General features: G+C 50.8%; 1 protein-coding gene across 2 annotated transcripts; it reads left to right on the top strand.

Moving 5' to 3' along the window:
- The first annotated feature begins 4,560 nt into the window (after positions 1 to 4,560).
- PLA2G2D (phospholipase A2 group IID) lies at positions 4,561 to 11,867 on the top strand. 2 transcript variants are annotated; one of them, XM_045475910.1, is made up of 4 exons: positions 4,652 to 4,781; positions 7,949 to 8,093; positions 8,778 to 8,884; positions 10,257 to 11,867. In XM_045475910.1, the coding sequence occupies exons 1-4, from the start codon at positions 4,742 to 4,744 to the stop codon at positions 10,400 to 10,402; spliced, it is 438 nt and encodes a 145-aa protein (XP_045331866.1). In that variant the 5' UTR covers positions 4,652 to 4,741; the 3' UTR covers positions 10,403 to 11,867. The 2 variants fall into 2 exon arrangements, with proteins under 2 accessions (XP_045331865.1, XP_045331866.1); XM_045475909.1 differs by lacking the exon at positions 7,949 to 8,093 and having other exon boundaries at positions 4,561 to 4,781.
- The last annotated feature ends 10,552 nt before the right edge of the window (positions 11,868 to 22,419 follow it).

Below are 22,419 nucleotides of genomic sequence, written 5' to 3'. Positions count from 1 at the left end.
GCTGATAATATAGGAGGTAGCTGATAATCTAGAAGGTATCTGATAGTCTAAAAGATACCTGATAATCTAGAATATCAGATAATCTAGAAGAATCCTGGATAATCTAGAAGATACCGGATTATCTAGAAGATACCTGATGTACTCCCTGCTGAAGTTTGAGGCCATTTAATTTTATCACCATCATCATCATCATCTCTCAAATATATTGAAACATAACATATATACAGGGAAATACACACATAGAAAGTGGATAGCTGTTGAATGAATGTTCACAATGTGACCACACCAATATGACCCACACCCAGCCAAAGGAACAGCATAAGCACGACCCTCAGCCCTCTTGGGAGTGGCTCCCAGTCTCCACGCCCCTCAGTCCTGGCTGGTGAAAATGGTCACTCTCCCATGAAGGAAGCTCGGTCTCTCCCTCCCTTCTCACCCCCTGCCTGCGCAGAGTATCAGAGCCTCTGGGGAAGCCAGCTTTGCTACTTCAGCCTCTGCCTGCAAACCTTCGGGGACTCTGAGCTTCCTAATATCCTGTGCAGATCCCCATGCGTGGGATCCAGGCCACAGGACCGTCCCAGTGAATGGGGCTTTGCAGGGAGGGACGGGTAGGCGAGGACTCTATCACTGGCTGGAAGGACACGCTCTACCCCACGGGGGTACCTCTTAGGAGATGGGGGTCCACTTTCTTCTTTTCTGCAGGGAGGTTGAGGCATCAGGTTTCCAGGCTCTGCTAGCTCTCCTCATTTCCACCTCCATCTGTATTCGGAGGGCAAGAAAGTATGGCCGAGCCCCTCGGCGCAATGACTCATCTGTACCATGGGGGTCAGGGCGGGACCTGCCTTACGTTACCATGTGTGAACCACTTAGAGCAGTGCCCGGCACAGAGTAAATGTGGCTCTGGCAGATCCGTGTTCAAACTCAAATTCTACTGCGTACCTGCTATGCGACCCTGGGCAAGTTTCTATCCTCTCTGAGCCCCCACTTTCTGCACCTGTAAAATGGGAATAGCAGGGCGGCACCTGGGTGGCTCAGTCGGTTAAGCGTCTGACTCTTGATTTCGGCTCAGGTCCTGATCTCGTGGTTTATGGGATGGAGACCCGAGCTGGGCTCTGCGCTGGCAGAAAGGAGCCTGCTTGGGATTCTCTGTCTCTCCCTCCCTCTCTCTCTCTCTCTGTCCCTCCCTGCCTCAAAATAAACATTTAAAAAAAATAATAAAATGGAAATAAAAGTATCTTCTTCATAGTGTGGTTGTGAAAATTAAGGGAGACAACAACCCAGTGTCTAGGTTGGTACAGGCTTAGCCAGGGGTAACTATTCCTAACCCTAACTGCCCTCCAGCATCTAAGCCCCTCGTGCTCCTTTGCACCCTCCACCTGGAGATCTCGATGGATTGTGGCCTAACATCAAATGTTTTTCTTGCCATTTCCAGGCAAGTGAAAAAGCACACAGGCTCGCTGACGAGTCCCAAAGAGTGACCAGGCCTAACGGGAACTCATATGTGCTGCTGGAAGCAGAGATAAGAGAGGTTCTAAATTCCTACAGACCTCACAGAGTGGAAGAGGCTTGAAACCTTTCTCTGTTCCAACCCAGCAATTTCACCTCTGGACATCTATTTTCAAGAAACCGCTCTTTAAACATAGACGAGGCTTTATCATCCCAGTGTTATGTACATTAATGAGCAGGGATGACCCAGAAGTCACCATCAGCAAAAAAGCAATCGATAGAAACAGCCCCAGAAATGACCCAAGTGATAGAATTAGTAGAGAAAGCCGTTAAAACACGATAACTATATTCTGTGTGTTTAAGATAGAAGAAAGCTTGGGGCGCCTGGGTGGCTCAGTCGGTTAAGCGTCAGCTTCAGCTCAGGTCATGATCCCATGGTCTGTGAGTTTGAGCCCCGCGTCGGGCTCTGTGCTGACAGCTCAGAGCCTGGAGCCTGCTACGGATTCTGTGTCTCCTTCTCTCTCTGCTCCTCCCTGCTCATGCTCTGTCTCTCTCTGTCTCAAAAATAAATAAAAACATTAAGAAAAAAAAGTTAGAAGAAAGCTTGAGCAGGGGAAAGAGAAACATAGGAGATATTTTTTTTAAAAAACCCAAATTTCTAGAGAAAAAAAAAAAACACTCCTATGGAAGGAACAGTAGATAGGACTACGGCAGGTTTGACAATACAGATGGAAAGTCTAGATATTTTCTCATCCTCCTAAGCAGGGATGGTGCCAGTGAAGACGATGATGGTGGGAATAACCATACCTACCGTCTGTTGATCTCTAGCTACAGACCAAGTCCTGTTCGCCGCCATGTTGTTTAAAAATCCCCGTGACAGGCCTACGAAGTAGGGACTGTCATTGCCTCATTTACACATGAGGAAGTTGAAGACAGGATGTTGAGCAACTTGCTCTAAGCGAAGAAGCAGCAGGAACACCAGGGAGGCCAGCCTTAGCCCGGGAGGTCTGGGTTTGGACACCACCTCCCACCCTCTCTTCCTCCACGGAACGCAACACGGCCCTCACTGGGGTCGCTGTGGTGGCTTTCTTTCCGTGGGTGGGACTTGGTACAGTGTGCTGAATGCATGCAGCCTCTAAACCCCACAGCAGTCAGAAGGGGGAGGGACTCTCGTCCCCATATTGTCCTTATCTGTAAATGAGGAAAGCAAGGCCCATGGAGGGGGAGTGATTGGCCCAGGGTCCCACAGCTAGTAAGAGAAGGAGCCAGAGTTTGGAGCAGGTCCTCTGGCCCCAAGCCTAGCCTTTCAGGTGTGCCCTGGGGCCTCAGGAGGCATCTGGGACAGCCGGTTTTGAGGCCTTTTCATGGCATCAATAGCGTCTCTTCTCTCCTGTTAGGGAAGAAACCTTCTGGAGTCAACAAAGGGCCTGTGGTCCTGGCTACTTTTGCTCCTGCCCAAATGGTAACCAGAAGCTGGACTCAGGGAGGTACCCACATGCCCCATCAGGAGCCCAGATCTGGAAGGCTGTACAGTGAGATCCCACATTGGGAAGAGCGTAAGGGAACGACCATTCCAACACGCACGAGGGAGGCATGTCGACGAATATGCCAGAGACGTACGTAGCTTGCTTGCTGGCTAATTAGTTTGCGTGCAGATTGTTTTCTCCCAGACGAGGTGGTCAGTTGGTGACTGAGTCAAGGAACAAAGGAAAAAGCAGAGTTGAGAGAAAGAACTCTCAGCAGTGACTCTTGCTGGCACACTTTTTTGGGTGAACTGGTAACAAAGAAGTCCATCTGTGCTCTGTGTCCTCGGACAGCCACCCAACGGGCATGGGAGAAGACCAATTTTTGCCACCATGGGACCCTCCCTTAAATCTTGAAAGGTTACCAGTGGAGCGTTGGTGGGAGACCGTCTCTATAATGCCTGTGTGTCCTGTCACCAAAACCTCCACTCTACTTAGGCTGGGTCCACACCATCTGCCTCAGTAGGATACTCATCCACCAACCGGGGCAGACGTGCGCAGTGAGTTGTCAACACACATCAGTTGCCTTCGAATCGTGCGTGTGCTTTGGCTCTAGAGTTCACTTAAGGAATAGGTCGTACGGAAAGGATCCTGAACACAAACTGAGATTTAGCCTCAAGGATTTCTTTCACTGTACCACTACTGTATGGACTAGAATAATAAAAAATTGATTGGAAGCAACCTATATGCCCATCAAAAGGGGATTCGTTAAGTAAGCAGCATAGACGTATAAAAGAATGCGAGGTCGCCTTGCAAACTGTTACTGCAGAAAAATACTTAATGACATAGAAATATGTTCAAGTTATAGGGGTAAGTGAAAAGACAGACTATAAAGTATTACTTGTAACATTTTTCTAATTTGGTCAGTGAAAACTGTGGAAAAGTGCATACAGCAATAGAACCAGAAGAGTATACACCAGAATGTTAAGGGTGGAAACAACCCAAGTCCCTCTCTGTGGATGAACAGATAAGGAAGATGTGGCGTATATGTTAAAATGGAATATTATTTAGCCATGAACAGGACATGCCTCCATTTGTGACAACACAGGTGGACATTATGCTAAGTGAGAGAAGTCAAAGACAAATACTGTATAATCTCACTTATATGGGGAGTTTAAAAAAGCCAAACTCGTAAAAACAGTAAAATGGTGGTCACCAGGGGACAGAGAAGAGTGGAAATAGGACAGATATTGTTTACAGGTCCTGGGGATTTAATGCACAGCCTAGCGAATACAGACAACAATATTGCATTGTAAGTATCAAACTTGCTAAGACATTAGACCTTCATTCCAGCCACTAAAAAGAAATCACAATTGTGTGATGTGCTCGATAGAGGTACTAATTATGGCCACACTGGCAGTCATAGTGTAATATATAAGTGTATCAACTCAACATGTTGCACACCTTCAATTTACACGATGATTTACGTCAAATGTATTTCAATCAAAAAAAGTGAGTGGTGCTTAATGGATTCATAAATGATTTAAACATTTTTTATTATCTTTGATTTTCAAACCTCCTACACTGAATGTGTTCCTTTTGCAATCCAAATGTTTTTTTTTAAAAAAAAAACAAACAGATCTTAAAAATAAAAATAACATTCCCCATGGCCAGAAAGAGGAAACAGAAAGAGCATACACCAGAGCCAGAGCTGGGAGGGCCGGGGGTGGGCTCGGCTGGGGTGGGGGGGGGGGGCAGGTACCCTGATTTAAGAGGCTGCCTGCGTGGAAGGGGACTTCCAGTAGCCGCTTCCAGGGCTGTGTGCGAGGACCATGAAACTTGCCCTGCTGTGCACGCTGCTGGTGTTTGCTGGTGAGTGGGGCAGGACCCACAGCTGGGAAGGGAAGGTGGGGTATGACTAGGTGATATCTCTTTCCTAGACTGGTCCTCTGCTCTGATCCCCACTGCCCTGGTCCCCCCCCCCCCACAGTCCCCAACCCTTCCATCCCTGCCAGGAGCCAGCAGCAGCGGCTGGTCCCCTAGAATGCTGGCTTCGGCCAGGGAGCTCTGGGCTATCACGCTGTGCAGCATGCCTCTGGTCTGCTGTGAGGACAAGCAGCTGGAGACTCAGACACTGGGGCCAGGTGAGCGGACACCTGGGGCCCTTTGGACACAAATTGCAGAAAGGGATCTCCCCAGGCCACCCTGCTCCCCTCTGTCCCTTTGACCAGATAATAGCAACGTTTCACTTACGCACAGCACTCTGTGCCTGTCTTTCAAGTTCATCGTCTCCCGTGAACCTGGGAAGAGGGCTCTGTTGACTGTGGTGGCAGATGGGGGGAGGTTTCCATTCGATCTTCAGCAGAGCAAATGTAAAAATGTGGCTGCCAGCAAATTGGGTGTATTTGTTTCTCGAACCATCTCAACGTATGTAGCGTTGGAGAGGATTTGTGCTTTAAAATGTGGATTTCTGTTATCCTGGGACTCCCAAAGTTTTTAGAGGAACACATCTCCAGGGTTACAGCGAAAACCGTTAGGAAAATTGCAATCAAGCTACAGAAACTCATCTCTCCGACATAAAGAAACAATGCACTGTAGAGGCAAAATGTACAGATGAACCCGCATTCAACTGTTGGCCCACTGTCTCCTGGCAGTCTGACCTTGGCCAAGTCGCCTTACTTCTCTATGTCCTCACCTGCAAAATGGACATAATGGCACCCTCTTTACAAGGTTGTTGGGTCTCTAATGAGAAAATGTATCCAAAATGTTTAGCAGGTGTAAGTAACAGCAAGCAAGCAATAGCTTAACACGCAGAGCATGCATGATGAGGCGTTAGCCATGCTCACTCCTAGGGGAAAAGGGTCCAGCCCTCTTGGTGGCAGCTAAGGATAGAAAGAGCTACCAGGACAAGAATTCCTGACAAGCTAAGCCAGTTCGCCAAAGATCTCGTAACCGCAAATTGGGTCCCGCCACGTCTCCGGGCTGGGCCCGCCTCACTTACAGAAGCAATGAGACTACCATCCAAAAGCTTTCTGAATCAAAGCTAAATGTACTCCTGGCCCGGCATGGGAGAAATGCGCCATTCCGGCGTGAGTTTATTTGTGTATTCCTAAGCTGACGTGGAAAGGGCCAGGCTTAGGGCAGAAAGAGGGACGAGGGACACCAGAAAGGCAAGATTCTGAAGCCAGGTCCCTGCTGGCCCACAAGGTGGGTGGTCACTCACCTTGCAACGGTTTGCCTCCAGGTTCCTTAGCATGGCATCCGGGACTCCAGCGGGCCCGAGATCAGTCATTGGCTCCGCCAAAACTTAACAAGGTTTCTCTTAAACATTTGTACAGCCAGAGCCACCATGTCAGACAGGAGTGGCAACGTGGATTCCTGCGCATTGAGGGACACGCTGGGGACACGGCAGGCCTGCATGGACCAGATACCCACCAGTCACTTTGGCTGCAACCCAAGGCAGCTGGTTTGGGATCTCGCCCTTGGCCCACTGTGCCAGCCCCTCCCAAACCCCCTCTTGGGGTTCGCCCGCCACTTGACTATTTACTTCATTATAGTCAATGAAAGTCATATAGCTTTCATTATAACACCATTTAGCAGGGAATGGAGGGGAGGTCCATAATGAGGTCGTTCGAAGGGGTGCACTGGGCCCGGTCCCCCTGAGACTCGGCCCCATCTGTCTTCTTGAATCGTCTCTCGAGGTTGCACACATGTATACCTCAGTCTCCTTAGCTCGTCTGTTCCCACCCACCCCCCCCCCCAGGCTCTCCCCTGAATCCTTCGACTTAATGTATTTTATTCCTCCTGTCTCAACATAATGCATTCGTCTCCCCCAGTAAAATAAAATCCCCTCGCGGTCAATTCTAACCAGCAGCAATTAGAACTAAAATGAAAAATATCCGTGAAAATCATTGATTTCTAAATCATACTGCCTCCCCAGGTGAGCCTTGAGAGGGCGTTAGTGTGCGGCTTTCTGGAAGGGACGTGCGGGGCAGGAGCGGGTGCGGAGAGGAGGGTGTCTTCCTGTTACAGAACGGGGAACTCAGGGCAGAGGCAGTGACTGGAACCAAACTGCCCTGGGATTCAGTGCTGGCTCCTCCATGTACCGGCCACTGTGACCTGGGCAAGGTACTAAGCCTCAATCTGCTCATCTGTGAAATGGGCATTAAAGGTAGTTCTCATTGTACCAATGTCAGTTTCTCAGTTCCTGTAAATCCACCATTATTATGTAAGCTGATAATAACATCAGAGGAAACTGGGTGCTGGGCGAGGCATGTGTAAGAACTCTCTGTAGCTCTTTGCAACTTTTCTGTGCATCTAGAATATACCAAAATAGTTTACTTATTGAAGAAAACCCAGTATTTATCTCATGGGTTGAACAGAGTCAATAAATTACTACATGAAAAGACCCATAATAAGCCCTCGTTATCATTATATTATATATATATGTATATATATATATATATTTTTAAGTTTATTTGTTTATTTTGAGAGAGAGAGAGAGCACAAGCAGGGGAGGGGCAGAGAGAGGGGGAGAGAGAATCCCAAGCAGGCTTTGCACTGTCAGCGCAGAGCCCAACTCGGGGCTCAAACCCACAAACTGCGAGATCATAACCTGAGCCGAAACCGAGATTCGGACGCTAAACCGACTGAGCCACCCAGGCACCCCACCATCACCATATTTTTAATAAATATTTTTTTTTTAGTTTATTTTTTTTTTAAGTTTCATTTATTTTTGAGACAGGGAGAGACAGAGCATGAACAGGGGAGAGTCAGAGAGAGGGAGACACAGAATCCGAAACAGGCTCCAGGCTCTGAGCTGTCAGCCCAGAGCCCAACGCGGGGCTCGAACTCACGGACCGTGAGATCAAGACCTGAGCCGAAGTCGGCCGCTTAACCGACTGAGCCGCCCAGGCGCCCCTGTCATTTTCTCATCCAACGTCACTGGTTCGGTCCAGCAGGGCAGAAGGGCCAGGCGTGTGTCCCACCGGCCTCCTCTGACGTTCATATCCTCTCCTTGTTACCGGGCTCTTTGGCAGGTGTGATTCCAACCCAGGGCGGGATCTTGAACCTGAACAAGATGATCAAACAAGTGACCAGAAAAACACCCATCTTCTCCTATTGGCCCTATGGCTGCCACTGCGGACTTGGTGGCAAAGGCCAGCCCAAAGATGCCTCGGACTGGTAATCCCTTCCCAGACAGGACTGCGGGGGGCAATCCTGTCCTGCCCCCACCCCGGGACTCTCCCCTTTCCTGCGCCCTCACGCATTCATTCCTCGACTTCGTTTTATGCCGTGCGCTGGGAGCCCTGCTGAGGCCGGGTACGGCTCCAGTCTTCCTGGACCTTGCCGTCTAGCTGGTTCTGCAGAGTCTCTGAAGGCCCCCCTTGCACTTCCAAGCCCTGATCTAGTGGTAACACCCACACACGCTCCCTGCTGGTTTGGTTTATTTGTTTTTTTTTTTTAATGCCTCCCTCTTTTTGCCATTATCTCCTTCAAGCTTCACTACAACCCCAGGAATCAACTAGGAGAGACCAGAGCCATCCAGGCCGGGCGTCACTTCCCTGACCCACCACTTACAGGCTGTGTGACCTTGGGCATGTGGCTTGACCTCCCTGAGTCTGATTCCTCATCTGTGAAATGGGCATTGTACCAGTGCCTCTGTCGTAGGGTGGTGGCGGAGATTAAGAGAATATTCATGGATAAAACAAATGCCTGGTGCCTAGAAAGCACCCACTAAGTGTCAGCTTGTGTGGTCATAAAGACTGGAGCCCTGCAGGCCTTGACTCTTCCCGGGTGGGCACTCGGTTTCTACTCTTGGGGCAGCTGTGTTCCCTGCCTGTCCCGTTCCCTGTCCTCTCCCTCCAGGTGCTGTCAGAACCATGACTGTTGCTACGCTCACCTGAGGCAGCACCGATGCCATATCCACACAGACAACTATGACTACACCTTTTCCCAGGGGGACATCCAGTGCTGTGAGTGCCCGGGGCCTCGGGGCTGGAGTCAGAGGTTGAGGAAGGGAGTTCTGGCACTTAACTGCCTTCGTGTGCTGTGTGACAAGGCACAAGCTGCTCGCCCTCTCTGTTTTTCTCATGTGTCCAGGGATAGTAGCTGGGCTGTGGGGGAACGGGTATGGAGAGGTCCAGCTGGGATCCCAGAGCCGCTATCAACCAGCCGTGTGACCTTGAACATATTGCGTGACCTCTCTGAACATCAGTATTCGCCTCTGTAAACTCCGGATAACAGTGTGCTACCCCCTAAAGTTAACTCAAGAACTAAAATGAGAGCAGACAGAATGAGTCTGTCTGTGCGAGAATGAGTCTCGCACATGCCTGCTGCCCAGCGCGTGCGCGATAAATCACACGGACTACTGATGTCATTGTTACAACTGACGTTGTTATCGCGAGTTAACAGAGCAACCCGGCCAGGAGCTGTGCCACCCTGATGATCTCCATTTACACACAAGGAAAGTGGGACCAGAGTGAAGAGGTGCTGGCCCAGGGTCACCCTGCTGCAGGTGACAGAGCCTGGGCTAGACCTCAGGTCCCCCCACCCCCACCCCTGGGTCCACGCCTGGAGGGAGGCGGCCGCTCTGAGCTGGGAATCACGTGGCTCATCACACCAGAGTCCCCGCTCATTAAAGTCTTAATAATAACAACAACAATCATAGCCAACATTTATTGAGCACCTACTGTGTCCTGAATGCTCTGCCTTCTCTAATACTCCCAGCAGCCCCAAGGCAGCTCCTACCCTCACCCCCACGCACAGATAATGATACTGGTGCGCCAAGGTCCCTTTGGCCTCTGTCTCGGCGGGTACAGTTCCATCGGCCCGGGACACGCCCCACCCCCCCACCCTCCGCCACCTTCCACCCTGACTTTCCACAGGGGAGCAGACCCTTCCGATCTCAGCTCAAATGACTCCTGACACTGAGTCCGATCCCCCTACTTTGCCATCTTGGAGCCCCTGCAGCATTTCTTACTTCTGAGAGGAACAGTATGTATTATGCCTTTCTGTGGTCCTCTAATACCTGCTGCCGCCCCCTCCCCCAGGAGTGTGAACCCCTTGTGTCCATTCTGGTCAGTCCTGTCCCTCCAGGGCCCTGCCACGGGATGGGCGCTCAATCGCTTATGAAAGGGATGAATGAATAACAAATGGAGTGACAGAGCTCAGGGAGGTCACGGTTTGTGCCCAAGGTCACGCGCCTAGGAAGCGGCTGGGAATGGGACTCTAAAGCTGAGCAACCCCTGCGCGGCCTCCAGAAACTCCCCGCAGGGACCCTAGACCCACACCCGCCTCTGCCTCGGGAAGGGACAGACACTGAGCTCCCGTCTCCTCCACCCACAGCCGACAAGGGCAGCTGGTGTGAGCAGCAGCTGTGTGCCTGCGACAAGGAGGTTGCCTTCTGCCTGAAGCGGAACCTGGAGACTTACAAGAGACACCTGCGTTACTACTGGCGGCCCCACTGCAGAGGCCAGACCCCTACGTGCTAGGAGGAGCCTGCCGGGCCGTCCCTCGCCCCCTGCCCCCTTCCTCAGCATCTTGAGCGCTGCAAGTCCCGTGGGACTGCTGACATCCCTCAGTATCTAACCCCCTGCACCGGCCTGGGAGGGTCTCAACCTAGCCCCACCCACCACCTTGCTCCTGGACCTTCGAAACCTTCCCGACCAAGTTGGCAGCTGTCTCTTCCGAGGATGGATTGAGATCGGAGGAAAAGCCGCGGCCAGGAGGCGCCTGGGGGATGGTGTTGGGGCCGAAGCGGCGGGTGTCAGGGGTGGGGGTTTGGGGACCGTGGTGTGGCAGGTTCCCTCTGCCATTGCCACCCACCGGCCCTCCTGCCTGAGTCCCACCCGCTCTGACACACTGTCCGTGCTGCAGCCGGGGTGGCCTAAAGGGTAGCGTTGATCCTTCTGTCCACATGGCTCTACTTCTTAAAACGCCAGAGCCCTCCACCACCCCGGGAGAGGGCCTGTCGAGGAGTTTGGGACCTGTGCTCTCTGGCATACGTCACTCTCCCCAACTAGGCTGGGAGGTCCTCGTGGGCAGGATGCATGACTATCTTGGATTCAGTTGCATCCCTGTGCCCAAAGCAGTGCCCGGGACCAAGAAGGGGCTCCCCGGATCCCTCTCGAGCAAAGGGCCAGCTGAAGCCACCCGGTCCTGCCTAGGTCTGCACGCACATGTCCTTTCCTGTTTCCAGGTGCTTGAGCAGGCTGGGACCTCTGTGGAATGCTCCACCTGCTGTCCCCAGGTAGCTGATCCCCATCTAGGCTCCTCGGGGTCCAAGGGCTACTGGGGACGGAAGTGTCCCCTGGCTGACTCCTCCCCGGCTCCAAGGGCTCGCTCCCTCCTCCAAACCCGCATAGCACTTTACGGGGCTGCAATTCACCAAGCTTTACCTTGAGTGATATATAATATCTGGGTTTTTCTGAACCCTTCCAACCGGACTGGAGCTCCTGGAGGACGGAGGCTATGTCTCTCATCTTTGTTTCCTCTGCTCCCCGACATAATAGGTGCTCAATTAATGCTTATGGACCAATGGGCCCATCACAGATGGATGGAGGTCGTGGCAGGTGTTATTGGTGCCTCACCCACATGCCCTCCCTGCCCAGGCTCCCAACCCCCAGCTAAGCCAGATGTTTGGCTGCTCTGTGCTCACATCTGTCTCCTTCTCCTACCTGTCTGCTGGGAGCTACCACCCCTCCCGCCCTTCCCACCTCTAACCAGTGACTAGAGAGTGTGATACCAGATGGGTGTCATTGCCCGACCCCGCCTCTGTGCGGGACCACCTGGGTGAGATGCTGCATGCCCCAGAGCTCCTCGTGGGATCCGGCTGAGGCCAGATGTCTGGAACACCTCTTTGCTTAGCTTTGTACCCTGGCCTGGCCTGTTCCCCTTGTTGCCTTACAGGTTTCTCTTGAGAACACGCCCTCAGTAAATCACTCACTTGCGCAAGAATCCTGTCTCAGGCTCGGCTTTCTGGGGAAACTGACTTGGGACAGACGGATGGATGGACGGATGGATGGAAGGCCTTCTTCATATAAGGATCCACGACCTGTCATTTGTACGTGATTAGCTGTGTCTCCAGCAACAGGGCTGGAGCCACCCACATTCTCCAGCCGTGACATACATAAGTGAAACAGCCGACCGATCACTTTTCCTTCGACATGAAGCTCAGTGTCTTGTGTGAGGCTGGGTAATAGGAATTAGGAACCATGGGCACTGGGTTCAAATTCCAGTTATAAGTCCCGGTTTCCTCACATGCAAAGTAGAGCTGAAATTAAGGAGGAAATAAGATGAGGTCAGAGGTCAGCATGTTAAACTAGATTAATGCATATGAATGGTGAGCACGGTCCCTGGCACACGGTAACGCCTCTGTAGATGTTAACCGACGTCCCCCTTCTTTCCACCCAGCTCCCCTCTCCGCCGTCTACACGACTGCGCAGCCCTTTCCATTCGATCCTGACTCGCCATGTTCTTTTGTTCAAGAGCTGGCGGCTCCCCCTTGTCGATCGGAGCCCCTGTGATAGTGACAGCGTCAGTGTTGGCAAAGGATGGGCGTTATTTTCCATTATTATCCCCATTTTACAACCTGAGGTTCAGAATACGGACAGCAACCTCTGAGGTCCCACAGCCAGATTCCAGCCCAGACTCCCCCCACCCCGCTCCCTGGTTCCGCATCCCATTTGTACTGGTCAGGAAGCTTCCTATGCCTCGATGGACTTCAACAATGAGGGCATTTACGACCTCACATGACAAGAAGTCCGGGGGCAAGGTGGCTCTTTAGTGGCTTGGTAATGTCTTCAGTACCTGGTTTCTTTCTTGCTCTGGCCACTCTCGCTGTGCTGCTTTGCCCCCTGGGTGGCTCAGAACAGCAGCGGTGGTCCAGACCTCATGCCTGGGCACGAAGACATCTAGCAGAGAACACGCTGTCCCTTTCATGTCTGTTGTCAATGAGCCTTACCGCCACCACCCGGCAGACTTTCCCAGCAGGACTGGCCACCCTAAGCCATAGTGATGGCTAATCCCAAGGTGATGGGATTAGTCTGGTCGGTTTAGAATACTCAGGATTTATGTACCCTCAAGAGGAGACAGGGTTAACGTCCCCCGAGTGTCACGTAGCCACTAGAATGGGAGCCGTTAGGGTTGTCGATAGCATAGTGTTGGGTGGGCAAGTCTAGGGCTGGGTCAGGAATGGGGCTGTCCCTGTGTGAGCTCAGCACCTAGCACAGGGCCTGGTGGTCCCAGAGCAGGTGATCAACAGTCATTTGTTATGAATGAATGAGTGAATGAATCCCAGGTTGGTAAAGACCTGGGACTTTGAACCAAGAGGTGGGATGGACAGATGGGGTCTCAGGGCAGCAGGACTGAGTCCCCAGAGTAAGGCAAGACTCCCCACCCCCCACCCTGTGGGTTCTCATTCTGGGCCAATTTCCAATCCCCGGAATTGGGTAAGAGGCGCAAAGGAAGGAGAGACTCACAAGCAGCTTCTGTTCTCCACCCGCATCTGTCCAGCAGCCCTGGGTGTAGGAGGCAGACAGGAGGACACAGTCACTGTGCTTCCTGTTCCCTCCAGGGTCAGAATCACAGAGGGACAACCCGGAGCGGGGCGGAGGGGGAGCCAACACCGAGACCTGACATTGAACACATGTGGTGCCCACTCACCCACTTCCCTCAACTCCCTGGGGCATGGGCATTGTCACCTGCATTTTCCAGGTGCAGAAACTGAAACTGAAGGGTGAGTCACTGGCTGATAAGTGGCAGGGCCGGGACTCGAACCCAGTCCTCTCTGGCTCCAGGGCCGCGTCTCACCCTACCTCCCACACTCTTTACTGGGACACTTGGTGACTCAGCCCTGGGTGCCCTAGGTGGGGAGGAGCCACACCCCGGGATGAGGAGGTGAGGGTGATGGTGGCAAGGCAGGAAGCCTGGGGAGAGGGCTGGTGAGTGATAATTGTACCAACAGTAACAGTGGCACTCAGATACTGCCCTCCCATTGGGAGCGCTTAATCCCACCACCCGCTGATCTGACCCCCAGGCCACCCAGACCCAGGGTGCCACCTCCAGGGGGTGGGGGCCCAGCCCAGGGGCACGATGGGCAGCTGTTTTCTCCACGACTCTGCCTGTTTTTCCAGCAGGAGCCTCTATCCAAATACCCAAGCTCCTCCCTGTCTCTGGGATGTGCGGGTGGGGCCGGGGCTCCTGTCTCCCCTCTGCACCCTGCTTCCTGTGCCAGTGCCCTCTGGAGGGGGGCTGGGGGTTGTTGGTTTGGGGTGCACAGCATCCTTGCTCACTACTGAAGTCAGGTCTAGAGCGTATCTCACCCAGGCAGCCCAGACACATGGGAGTGAGGGCCTGGCTGGCTCTAGAGCTTGGGGAGCGGGGGGGCTCCTCTATTTTTTTCCCAGTTAAAATAAAGAAGAGATTTTAGGGGTCCCTGGGTGGCTCAGTCAGTTAAACATCCCACTTCGGCTCAGGTCATGATCTCACAGTTTGTGGGTTCGAGCCCCGCGTCGGGCTCTGTGCTGACAGTGCAGAACCTGCTTGGGATTCTCTCTCTCTTTCCCTCCCCCACTTGTACTCTCTCAAAATAAATAAACTTGGGGGGGGAAAGAAGAGATTTTAAAATAGTTTGTGAAAATGCGAAGCATGTCAGAGAAAGATTCCTTTCTCTGTCTCTGCTTTAGTTTCCTGGCCAAGCCTCATTCGCTTTGGGGGTCTCTCCTGGAAGGACTGCCTTCTTCCCTGGCTCCTTCTGTCATCCAGAGCTCAGCTGGCAGTCACTCCCTCAGAGAAAGGTCCCTGCCCTCCCAACCTAAAGCAACCCCCTCCCACCCTGATAGTCTCCCTGCCTTGTTTTCATTCTCTGCTCCCCTTTTCTGCTGGTTTTCTTAATCACTTACTCATCCAGCCATTTGTTGACCTTAGATTGGAAAGCAGGAGTGTTATCGCCTCCCGGCCCCTCCCTCAGAATTATCAGAAATCAGTCCCCCTCCTTCTGCCAAGAACACTCCCCCACTCCCAGGAGACCCTGGGGTCAAAGATCCTTCTGGAAGTGGGCTGCCTCTTCCGGAGCCCCTTCCCCGGCTGGCTGGGAGTTCCTAAGAACATGCTAATACATTCTCTCATTTACACCTTATTACAGGTGCCCCTGCCAGGTGTGGCTTCTGACCTTCTTTTCCAGGGGAGGAAAACAGGCTCTGAGAAGTAAAATATCTCGCCCACAGTAACTCACTCTGCGAGAGGCGGCAGAGGCCGGGCACCCATGAATCGCCGGGTGCCACCCTCTCCAGCCCAGATGGTGTGCTCCCTAAGGCAGTGGTTCTGAAACTTCACAGAGGACAAGAATCCCCTGGCAGAGAGTGTTCACAATGCAGGTTATTGGACCCCACCCCCAGAAGGTCTGATTCTGCAAGTCTAGGATGGGGCCCAGGAACCTGTATTTTTTTTTAATTTTTTTTTAACGTTTATTTATTTTTGAGGCAGAGAGAGACAGAGCATGAACGGGGGAGGGTCAGAGAGAGGGAGACACAGAATCTGAAGCTGTCAGCACAGAGCCCGATGTGGGGCTCGAACTCACGGACCGCGAGATCATGACCTGAGCCGAAGTCAGACGCTTAACCAACTGAGCCACCCAGGCGCCCCACGGAACCTGTATTTTTAACCAGGTCTGCTGGAGATTCTGTCTCTGGCTCAGGATCATACTCCAAAAAGGATGCAGGCGGTCTGTCCCCGTGGCCCACCATGGGGCTGACCAGCCTGATAAACCAATGATCCTGGGCCAGCGCAACTCACTGGGCTGAAAGATTGGAGACCCACCTTCTGTTTTGTTTTTTAAGTTTTTATTTTTATTTATTTTGAGAGAGGGTGAGCGAGCAGGGGTGGGGCAGAGAGAGAGAGGGAAAGAGAGAGAATCCCAAGCAAGCTTTGGGCTGTCAGTGCAGAGCCTGGTGTGGGGCTCTAACTCACAAACCAGTCGTGAGATCATGATCTGAGCCGAGATCAAGAGTGGGACCCTCACCCGACTAGGCCACCCAGGCGCCCCTGAAGGCCCACCTTCTAGATCAGACTCCTTGCAAGCACCGTTCTTTCCGCTGAGTCTACTCCAAACTGCCAGATAGGATAATGGCGAGGCTTATGCTTCCCAAACCCAGCCTTTGACACACCTCCTTCCAGACACTTGGTTTGATATTTCAATTTACTTTGTTTTTTAACCTTTCCTAACCTAAGTAAATTTATCTGAGAAGGAAATTAATTCCTCTCTGGTATAAGGAAAGCCAGTATTACTTGTCATCAACAGACGGTGACCATAAAAATCAATGCAATGAAAATAAAACTCTTATTGGAAGGGTGCCTGGGTGGCTCAGTCGGGTAAGCATCCGATTCTTGATTTCGGTTCAGGTCATGATCTCATGGTCGTGAGATCGAGCCTGGAGTGGGGCTCTGCTGTGAGGGCACAGAGCCTGCTTGGGATCCTGTGTCTCCCTCTCTCTCTGCCCTTCCCTTGCTCTCTCTCTCTCTCTCTCTCTCTCAAAATAAATAAATTAATTAAAAAACAATTTTAAACTCTTATTGGAGAGAAAAAGTGCACAGTCAATAGTTGGGTGAACTAGGCACGCACGGGAGAGGTGCTGAGGACGCCCAGCCTCCACACAGAGACCACCTTCGCCTTGATGCATTCTGAAGAACTTGGAAGGAACTGGAGAGAGAACAAGTCAGGCAGTCTGTGAACAGCACAGTTTGTCCTCTTTGGGGAGTCCCAAGCCAGGCGGGTGGGGGTGGGGCGGGAGACACCAGCTGGGCGATGCTGTAGAAGGTCCTGGAGACGAGGGAGGCAGAACACAGGGACTGCTCTGGGGGAGCACAGGCAGAGCCCAGGGGCAGGTGGTCATGGTGTGGCTGGACTGGCCTGGGAGACCCCCACACTAGGCTGGCTTCCATCACTCTCTTGCCCTGGGGCCTCAAATGGGTTCAAAATATGCCCCTTTGCATAAGAATTATTTTGAGCTGAAGGCAATTAAGAATTGACAGCTGCGGAAAGAGTTCTCTGCCCGTCCCTTATCTGCCTAAAAGCAGGACACAAATTTCCCTGTGAGGAAGGTGCCCCCAACCCTCCTACTTGGAGAGAAGAGCAGCTCTTATCATCAAAGCTGGGAAGTCACCACCAAGATTGATTTGCATAAACAGACTTTTCTAAAATAGCCTTTCTTCCATTAGTTCCTCCATACATCATCTGGTCATCTCCCCCCAACTTACTATTACGTCCCGTGAAGTCCAAACCTTTTTTTCTTTGCTAAAAAGGAATCCTCTGAGTCTAACTTCTTTGAGTTTTCTTTTCTGGGAACTCCTATGCATGTCAATATTAATAAATATCATGCACCTTTTCTCCTGTTAACCTGTCTTTTGTTGGTTTAATTTGCAGGCCCCCATGAGCTAAACCTAAAAGGGTAGGGGAAAAGGTTTCTTCACCAACATTGGCCGGCAAGTTCCCATTGACACCAGAGTGGTCAGGGTGAAAAAGCTCATGTTAAATGGAAAAAGGTAGCAGGAGAAATGCTCTAACATAGTTAAGTAGTCAAGAGTATGGACTCAGGGTCCCACACACAAGGTCTGCCAGCTCTAGGGTCTCCTCACTCCAGGGTGTAGGATCTTGGGCACAAGTCACCGAACCTCTTGGAGCCTGTTTCTTTACCTATAAAATGGGAATTATCATACTGTCCACATGAGGTGTTGTGGGGTAAATGACAGACCCCGGGAAGCCACTTTGCACCCTGTCCGGCATGTAGAGACCAGCCCATGGGACACATAGCAGTTGTTGTCCTGCTCATTTTTGAAGGAATGTTAGCAGCATTAGTAGGTTGTTGACATTTCTTTCCTTCTCCCCAGGGCTTGTCCTCAGCCAGGCCTGCTTGTTGGAGCTCTATATAGGGCATTAGCCAGCGGGCTGTGGCGAAGCGACCCCTCCTCAGCCACCTCACCAATGACTGTCGTTGGGGCTTGCGAGGCCCCGGCAGCCTATGGGTGCCAGTGACTGGCAACTCTCCCCTCCTGGGACAGCAGGCAGGCTGGCCAAGGTCTGAACTGAAACCTTTCCTGGGCATCATCTTGAGCAGGGACCAGCCATATTGATTCAGCACACCTTTCCTGGGCAAAGAGGGTGGGGTTCATCCCTTTGTGCTCTGCTTACCAGCTGTGGTTCCTGGGCAAGCTCCTTGACCTCTTTGTGCCTCAGTATCTCCACCCACAGGATGGGGTGTTCATGGTGCTTCCTTTGTGCGATAATACAAGGATTCAGTGGAACCTGAATGAAGAGGTGAAGCACGCTTAGGACACCGTCCACACTGGGATCTGCTCTATCACATCAGGCATCAGGCGAGGCAGTCGGGCTCATAAAGAAGTTCCAATCCCAGCCCTCAAGAGGTCCCTGTTGCCATGGGGGGGGGGGGGCCTCGCCCAAACTTCAGAATCCAAGAAGCTGGTTCAAGTCGCGGCACAACTAACTTGGGTGGGGCCTCCAACAGGACACCTTTCTCTCTGTCTCTGTTTCCCACTCTGTAAAATGGGATGTTTTGAGCCTATTCTGGATTGTGGATTTGGCAACACTTTGAAAAGCATAAAATATTAAAAAGTCTAGAATATTCTACATATAAAGGAAGTCTGGGGGTGCCTGGGTGGCTCGGTTGAGTGTCCAAATCTCAATTTCAGCTCAGGTCACGATCTCACGGCTCGCGAGTTCAAAGCCCACGTTGGGCTCTGCGCTGACAGCACAAAGCCTGCTTGGGATTCTCTCTCCCTCTCTCTCTCTCTGCCCCTCCCCTGCTCACACTCCCCCTGTCTCTCTCAAAATAAATAAATAAAACTACAAAACAAGAAAGGAAGTCTGTAAGCTAAAACTTTGAACGTTGATTGGAAGCTCAGTATGATAACACAACTGTCTCTAGATAAAGAGATCCTTGGAGAAGATAATAAGAGGTTTAAGGTTTACAACCAACAAGTTTATTTGAAACCTGAGTAATCTCAGCGTCTGACAACTGGCTCACTTTGATTTATAGGAAACCGATTGTGCAACATTCCAGATTTATTAAATCAGCTGTTTAGAATCGGTGACTCAAAGAGATTTTGGGCATGACAACCAAACAATTTTCTGATTCTCTACCTCAAGGGTTCTCCGACTTGACAAATGAGTTCTTTGCCAATTCCCAGAATCTATCATTTTGGTATTGACAGATGGATGAGTTTGAGATGTGACTTTTCTTTCTAGAAGATCCGTCTCCCATTCTCCCCAGCTCCTTGCTGGAAAAGGGATGGGGCACTGAAGTTGAGTGGCAGAGTCAGTACAGAGGAATTCACACAATAACCAGGAATCTTCCAGAAAGGAGTAAAGTCAAAGGAAAGCCAGAGCTGGGCAGTGTTTAGAGGGGTAAAGGCAGATTCTAACCAGGAATGGTTCCAATGGGAGACAAGATCTGGGCTGGGCTCAGTTCAGAATACAGTACGGACATGTGGGGATGTGCAGTCAAGAAGCAGGTGGGGGTGGAATCGCTAAAAGGGTCCATCAGGAGGCGAGGGGGGATTCTGTCTAAACCGCCCCCATAGGATTCTTGCTGAGGGCAGGCCCGGGTGATCAGACATCACCTGCAGGATGATGGTTGGTGGGGGGGGGGGGTGAGAAATTTGATAAGATATCAAGGCGATCAGATATTGAGGGTGAGAGTTCTGGCTAGACTTACTTAACAAGATTCTTGCTCCTGAGAATGAGAGCGAGGCAAAAAAGGTTTCAGAGGAGCCTGACTAAATTTGGTCAAGGAGTGAAGTTATCTGATCCCTCTTCCTGTTCAAGAAAAGAAGAGATTCTTTCCTCTGAACCGCATGAGTCACTTTGTTGTTTGGTCTCCTTTTGTTCGTGAAGGATTGGTGAACCCATCGGCTAGACCTTGGTCATAGAGGCTATTTGCTGGATGGTGTGAGCAGTCTGGTATTAAATGGGAGCAATTTCTATGAAAAGTATAAGAAGAGAAAGCTTAGTAGTTGAGAACCCAGTTTCTGAGATCAGAAGGCAGCCAGCTGGAAGATTTCTAGATGTTGGGCTGGAAGTGTGTTCATGATGGAGTGAGGACAGCAACATCAACCCAACAAACTTCCCGGCTCTCACTTCCAGTGTCATTGGTGATGGCCTCGGGGGTTCCAGTAAACTCTCAGAGCAGCTGGCACAACAACAGGTGTGAAGGTTGCCCGGACACCATCTATTGTGACTTCTCTGAAGTTTATATCAATTCACCCAGCTTCTGTTGACAGGACAGCAGGGAAAATGGCAGCTTGAGTTCTCCATGATGCCGGGGCAGGAAGGTGGGAGAACAATGGGAAACTTGAATCTGGGGAATTAGAGTCAGATAGTGGAGAACCCCTAAGGGTGGGCTGTAGTTTTCCATTAAAACACGAAATTTCTTTCTACGGTTACACCCCATTTTGACCAAAGATAATCAAAACATGATTGTTCTTGTTTACAAAATTATTCTGGCCTCATTGGATTTGGCATGATTATTTATATAAGAGCAGCAAAAAAATGGTGATTGACCACATGGGCCTTTCTGAATTTGCTGTCCTGGAACCTTTCATGAGGAATATCAGTTTAGACACATAGAAGCCTCTGGAAGCTAGGAAGCCAAGCCAGGAGCTCACCATGAGACTTTGCCTTCAGTATCCGTAGTTTTGGGTGAATTCCTCTCTTCTCAAGGTCCCCAAGATATCCTAAGATCCCTGGGGCTGACAGGAAGTGATCTTCCTTACCTGTAAGGCTAGGAGCCCAGTAAATCCAGGTGCCAAACCAGTTTTTTTCAAGGCAGCTTTATGAGCATTGGCTCCATAAATTCAACCTTAGGTTCTTAAAACTGTCTTGTCATATCTGATTCTATGCACATCATTCTCAAATATGACATGCCCATCAGAGTCCTGGTTATATAGCCAACATTTCCACTGATGATCTGTTACAAGGAGGACTGATTCTTATGAAACTCAGGCAAGTCATTATATTGCCATGGGAATAAGAATACTCAAGGAGAGTTTCTGAATTTTGAAGGGAGCAGGTAAGGAGAAAACATAAATATGTCATTTCTGTTTATGAAAGTATAGTCTACCAAATTGTCATGAGCACAGACAAATTTCAAGACAAGAAAAAGCAGCTTGTGATATCTGGAAAGTAGAACACTAAAGACCTAGCCATGTTCTAATGATCCTCGCTAAACTGACTTAACAAGATTCTTGCTCTTGGGGACAAGAGTCAGGGACAGGGCCCAGTCAAACGAAGGCTTAGAGGAGCCTGGGTAAAGTTTGGTTAAGGAGAGCCTATATTGGTAACAAAGTTACAGGGGTTGTACTGGGTTTAAATGGTGGAGAGGTAACACGTTGTAAGAAAATGTTCTATCGTAAAAAATGACAACTGTTTCAAACAAATGTTTTCATTAAAAGGGAAAGTTATAAAATGTACATGGGTTTTGTGAAGAGGATGGTAATATATAAATCCGTGTTTGTTAGGAGGGCACACCTCCTACACCTTTACCGTGGAGGCACCGTCCCAAATTTAGAGATGTATAAAATTAGGGCCAGGAACACAGGTCATCTAAGTCTGTGGATGTTGACAAGTGATACCCATGGGTACATGTGAGTATATCAAGTAAGCTCTGCTCATCTTTTGTGATCGATGCAGCCTCCTGGTGTCCCCACACCTTACTGCTTTCTGCATCACCCCAAGAGCTTGTTAACAAATATAGTTTTCTGGGGGCGCCTGGGTGGCTCGGTCGGTTAAGCGCCTGACTTTGGCTCAGGTCATGATCTTATGGTTCGTGAGTTCGAGCCTCGTGTCAGGCTCTGTGTTGACAGCTCAGAGCCTGGAACCTGCTTGAGATTCTATATCTCCCTCTTTCTCTGCCCCTCGCCCACTCGTGTGTGTGTGTGTGTGTGTGTGTGTGTGTGTGTGCGCGTGCACACATGCAGTCTCTCTCTCTCTCAAAAATAAATAAAACATTAAAAAAAATTTTTTTAGTGTTTATTTATTTTTGAGAGACAGAGAGAGACAGCATGAGCCGGAGAGGGCAGAGAGAGAGAGAGAGAGGGAGACCCAGAATATGAAGCAGGCTCCAGGCTCTGAGCTGTCAGCCCAGAGCCCGACACGGGGCTCGAACTCGCGGACCACGAGATCATGACCTGAGCCGAAGTCGGATGCTCCACCGACTGAGCCACCCAGGCGCCCCTAAAACATTTAAATAAATAAATAAATAAATAAATAAATAAATAAAGCAAATACAGTTTTCTGGTCCCCGGACCGGAAGTTATGATCCAGCAAAGGCTGGAAGTACAGAAACTCGAGGTCTCTGACTGGTTGCAGGTCCTGCTTGCTCCAGGCCCAGCGTGGGGCTCCCTACAGGCACTGCCTCACCTACAACCGCAGCTACTCCCACCTGAGAGCTCGACCGGCGGTGCTCCCCACGGGGTCACTACAACCACAGCATCACCG

The sequence above is a fragment of the Leopardus geoffroyi genome, chromosome C1, assembly GCF_018350155.1.
Source record: "Leopardus geoffroyi isolate Oge1 chromosome C1, O.geoffroyi_Oge1_pat1.0, whole genome shotgun sequence".
NCBI classification, from domain to species: Eukaryota; Metazoa; Chordata; class Mammalia; order Carnivora; family Felidae; genus Leopardus; species Leopardus geoffroyi.
This window is presented reverse-complemented; position numbering and strand designations above follow the sequence as displayed.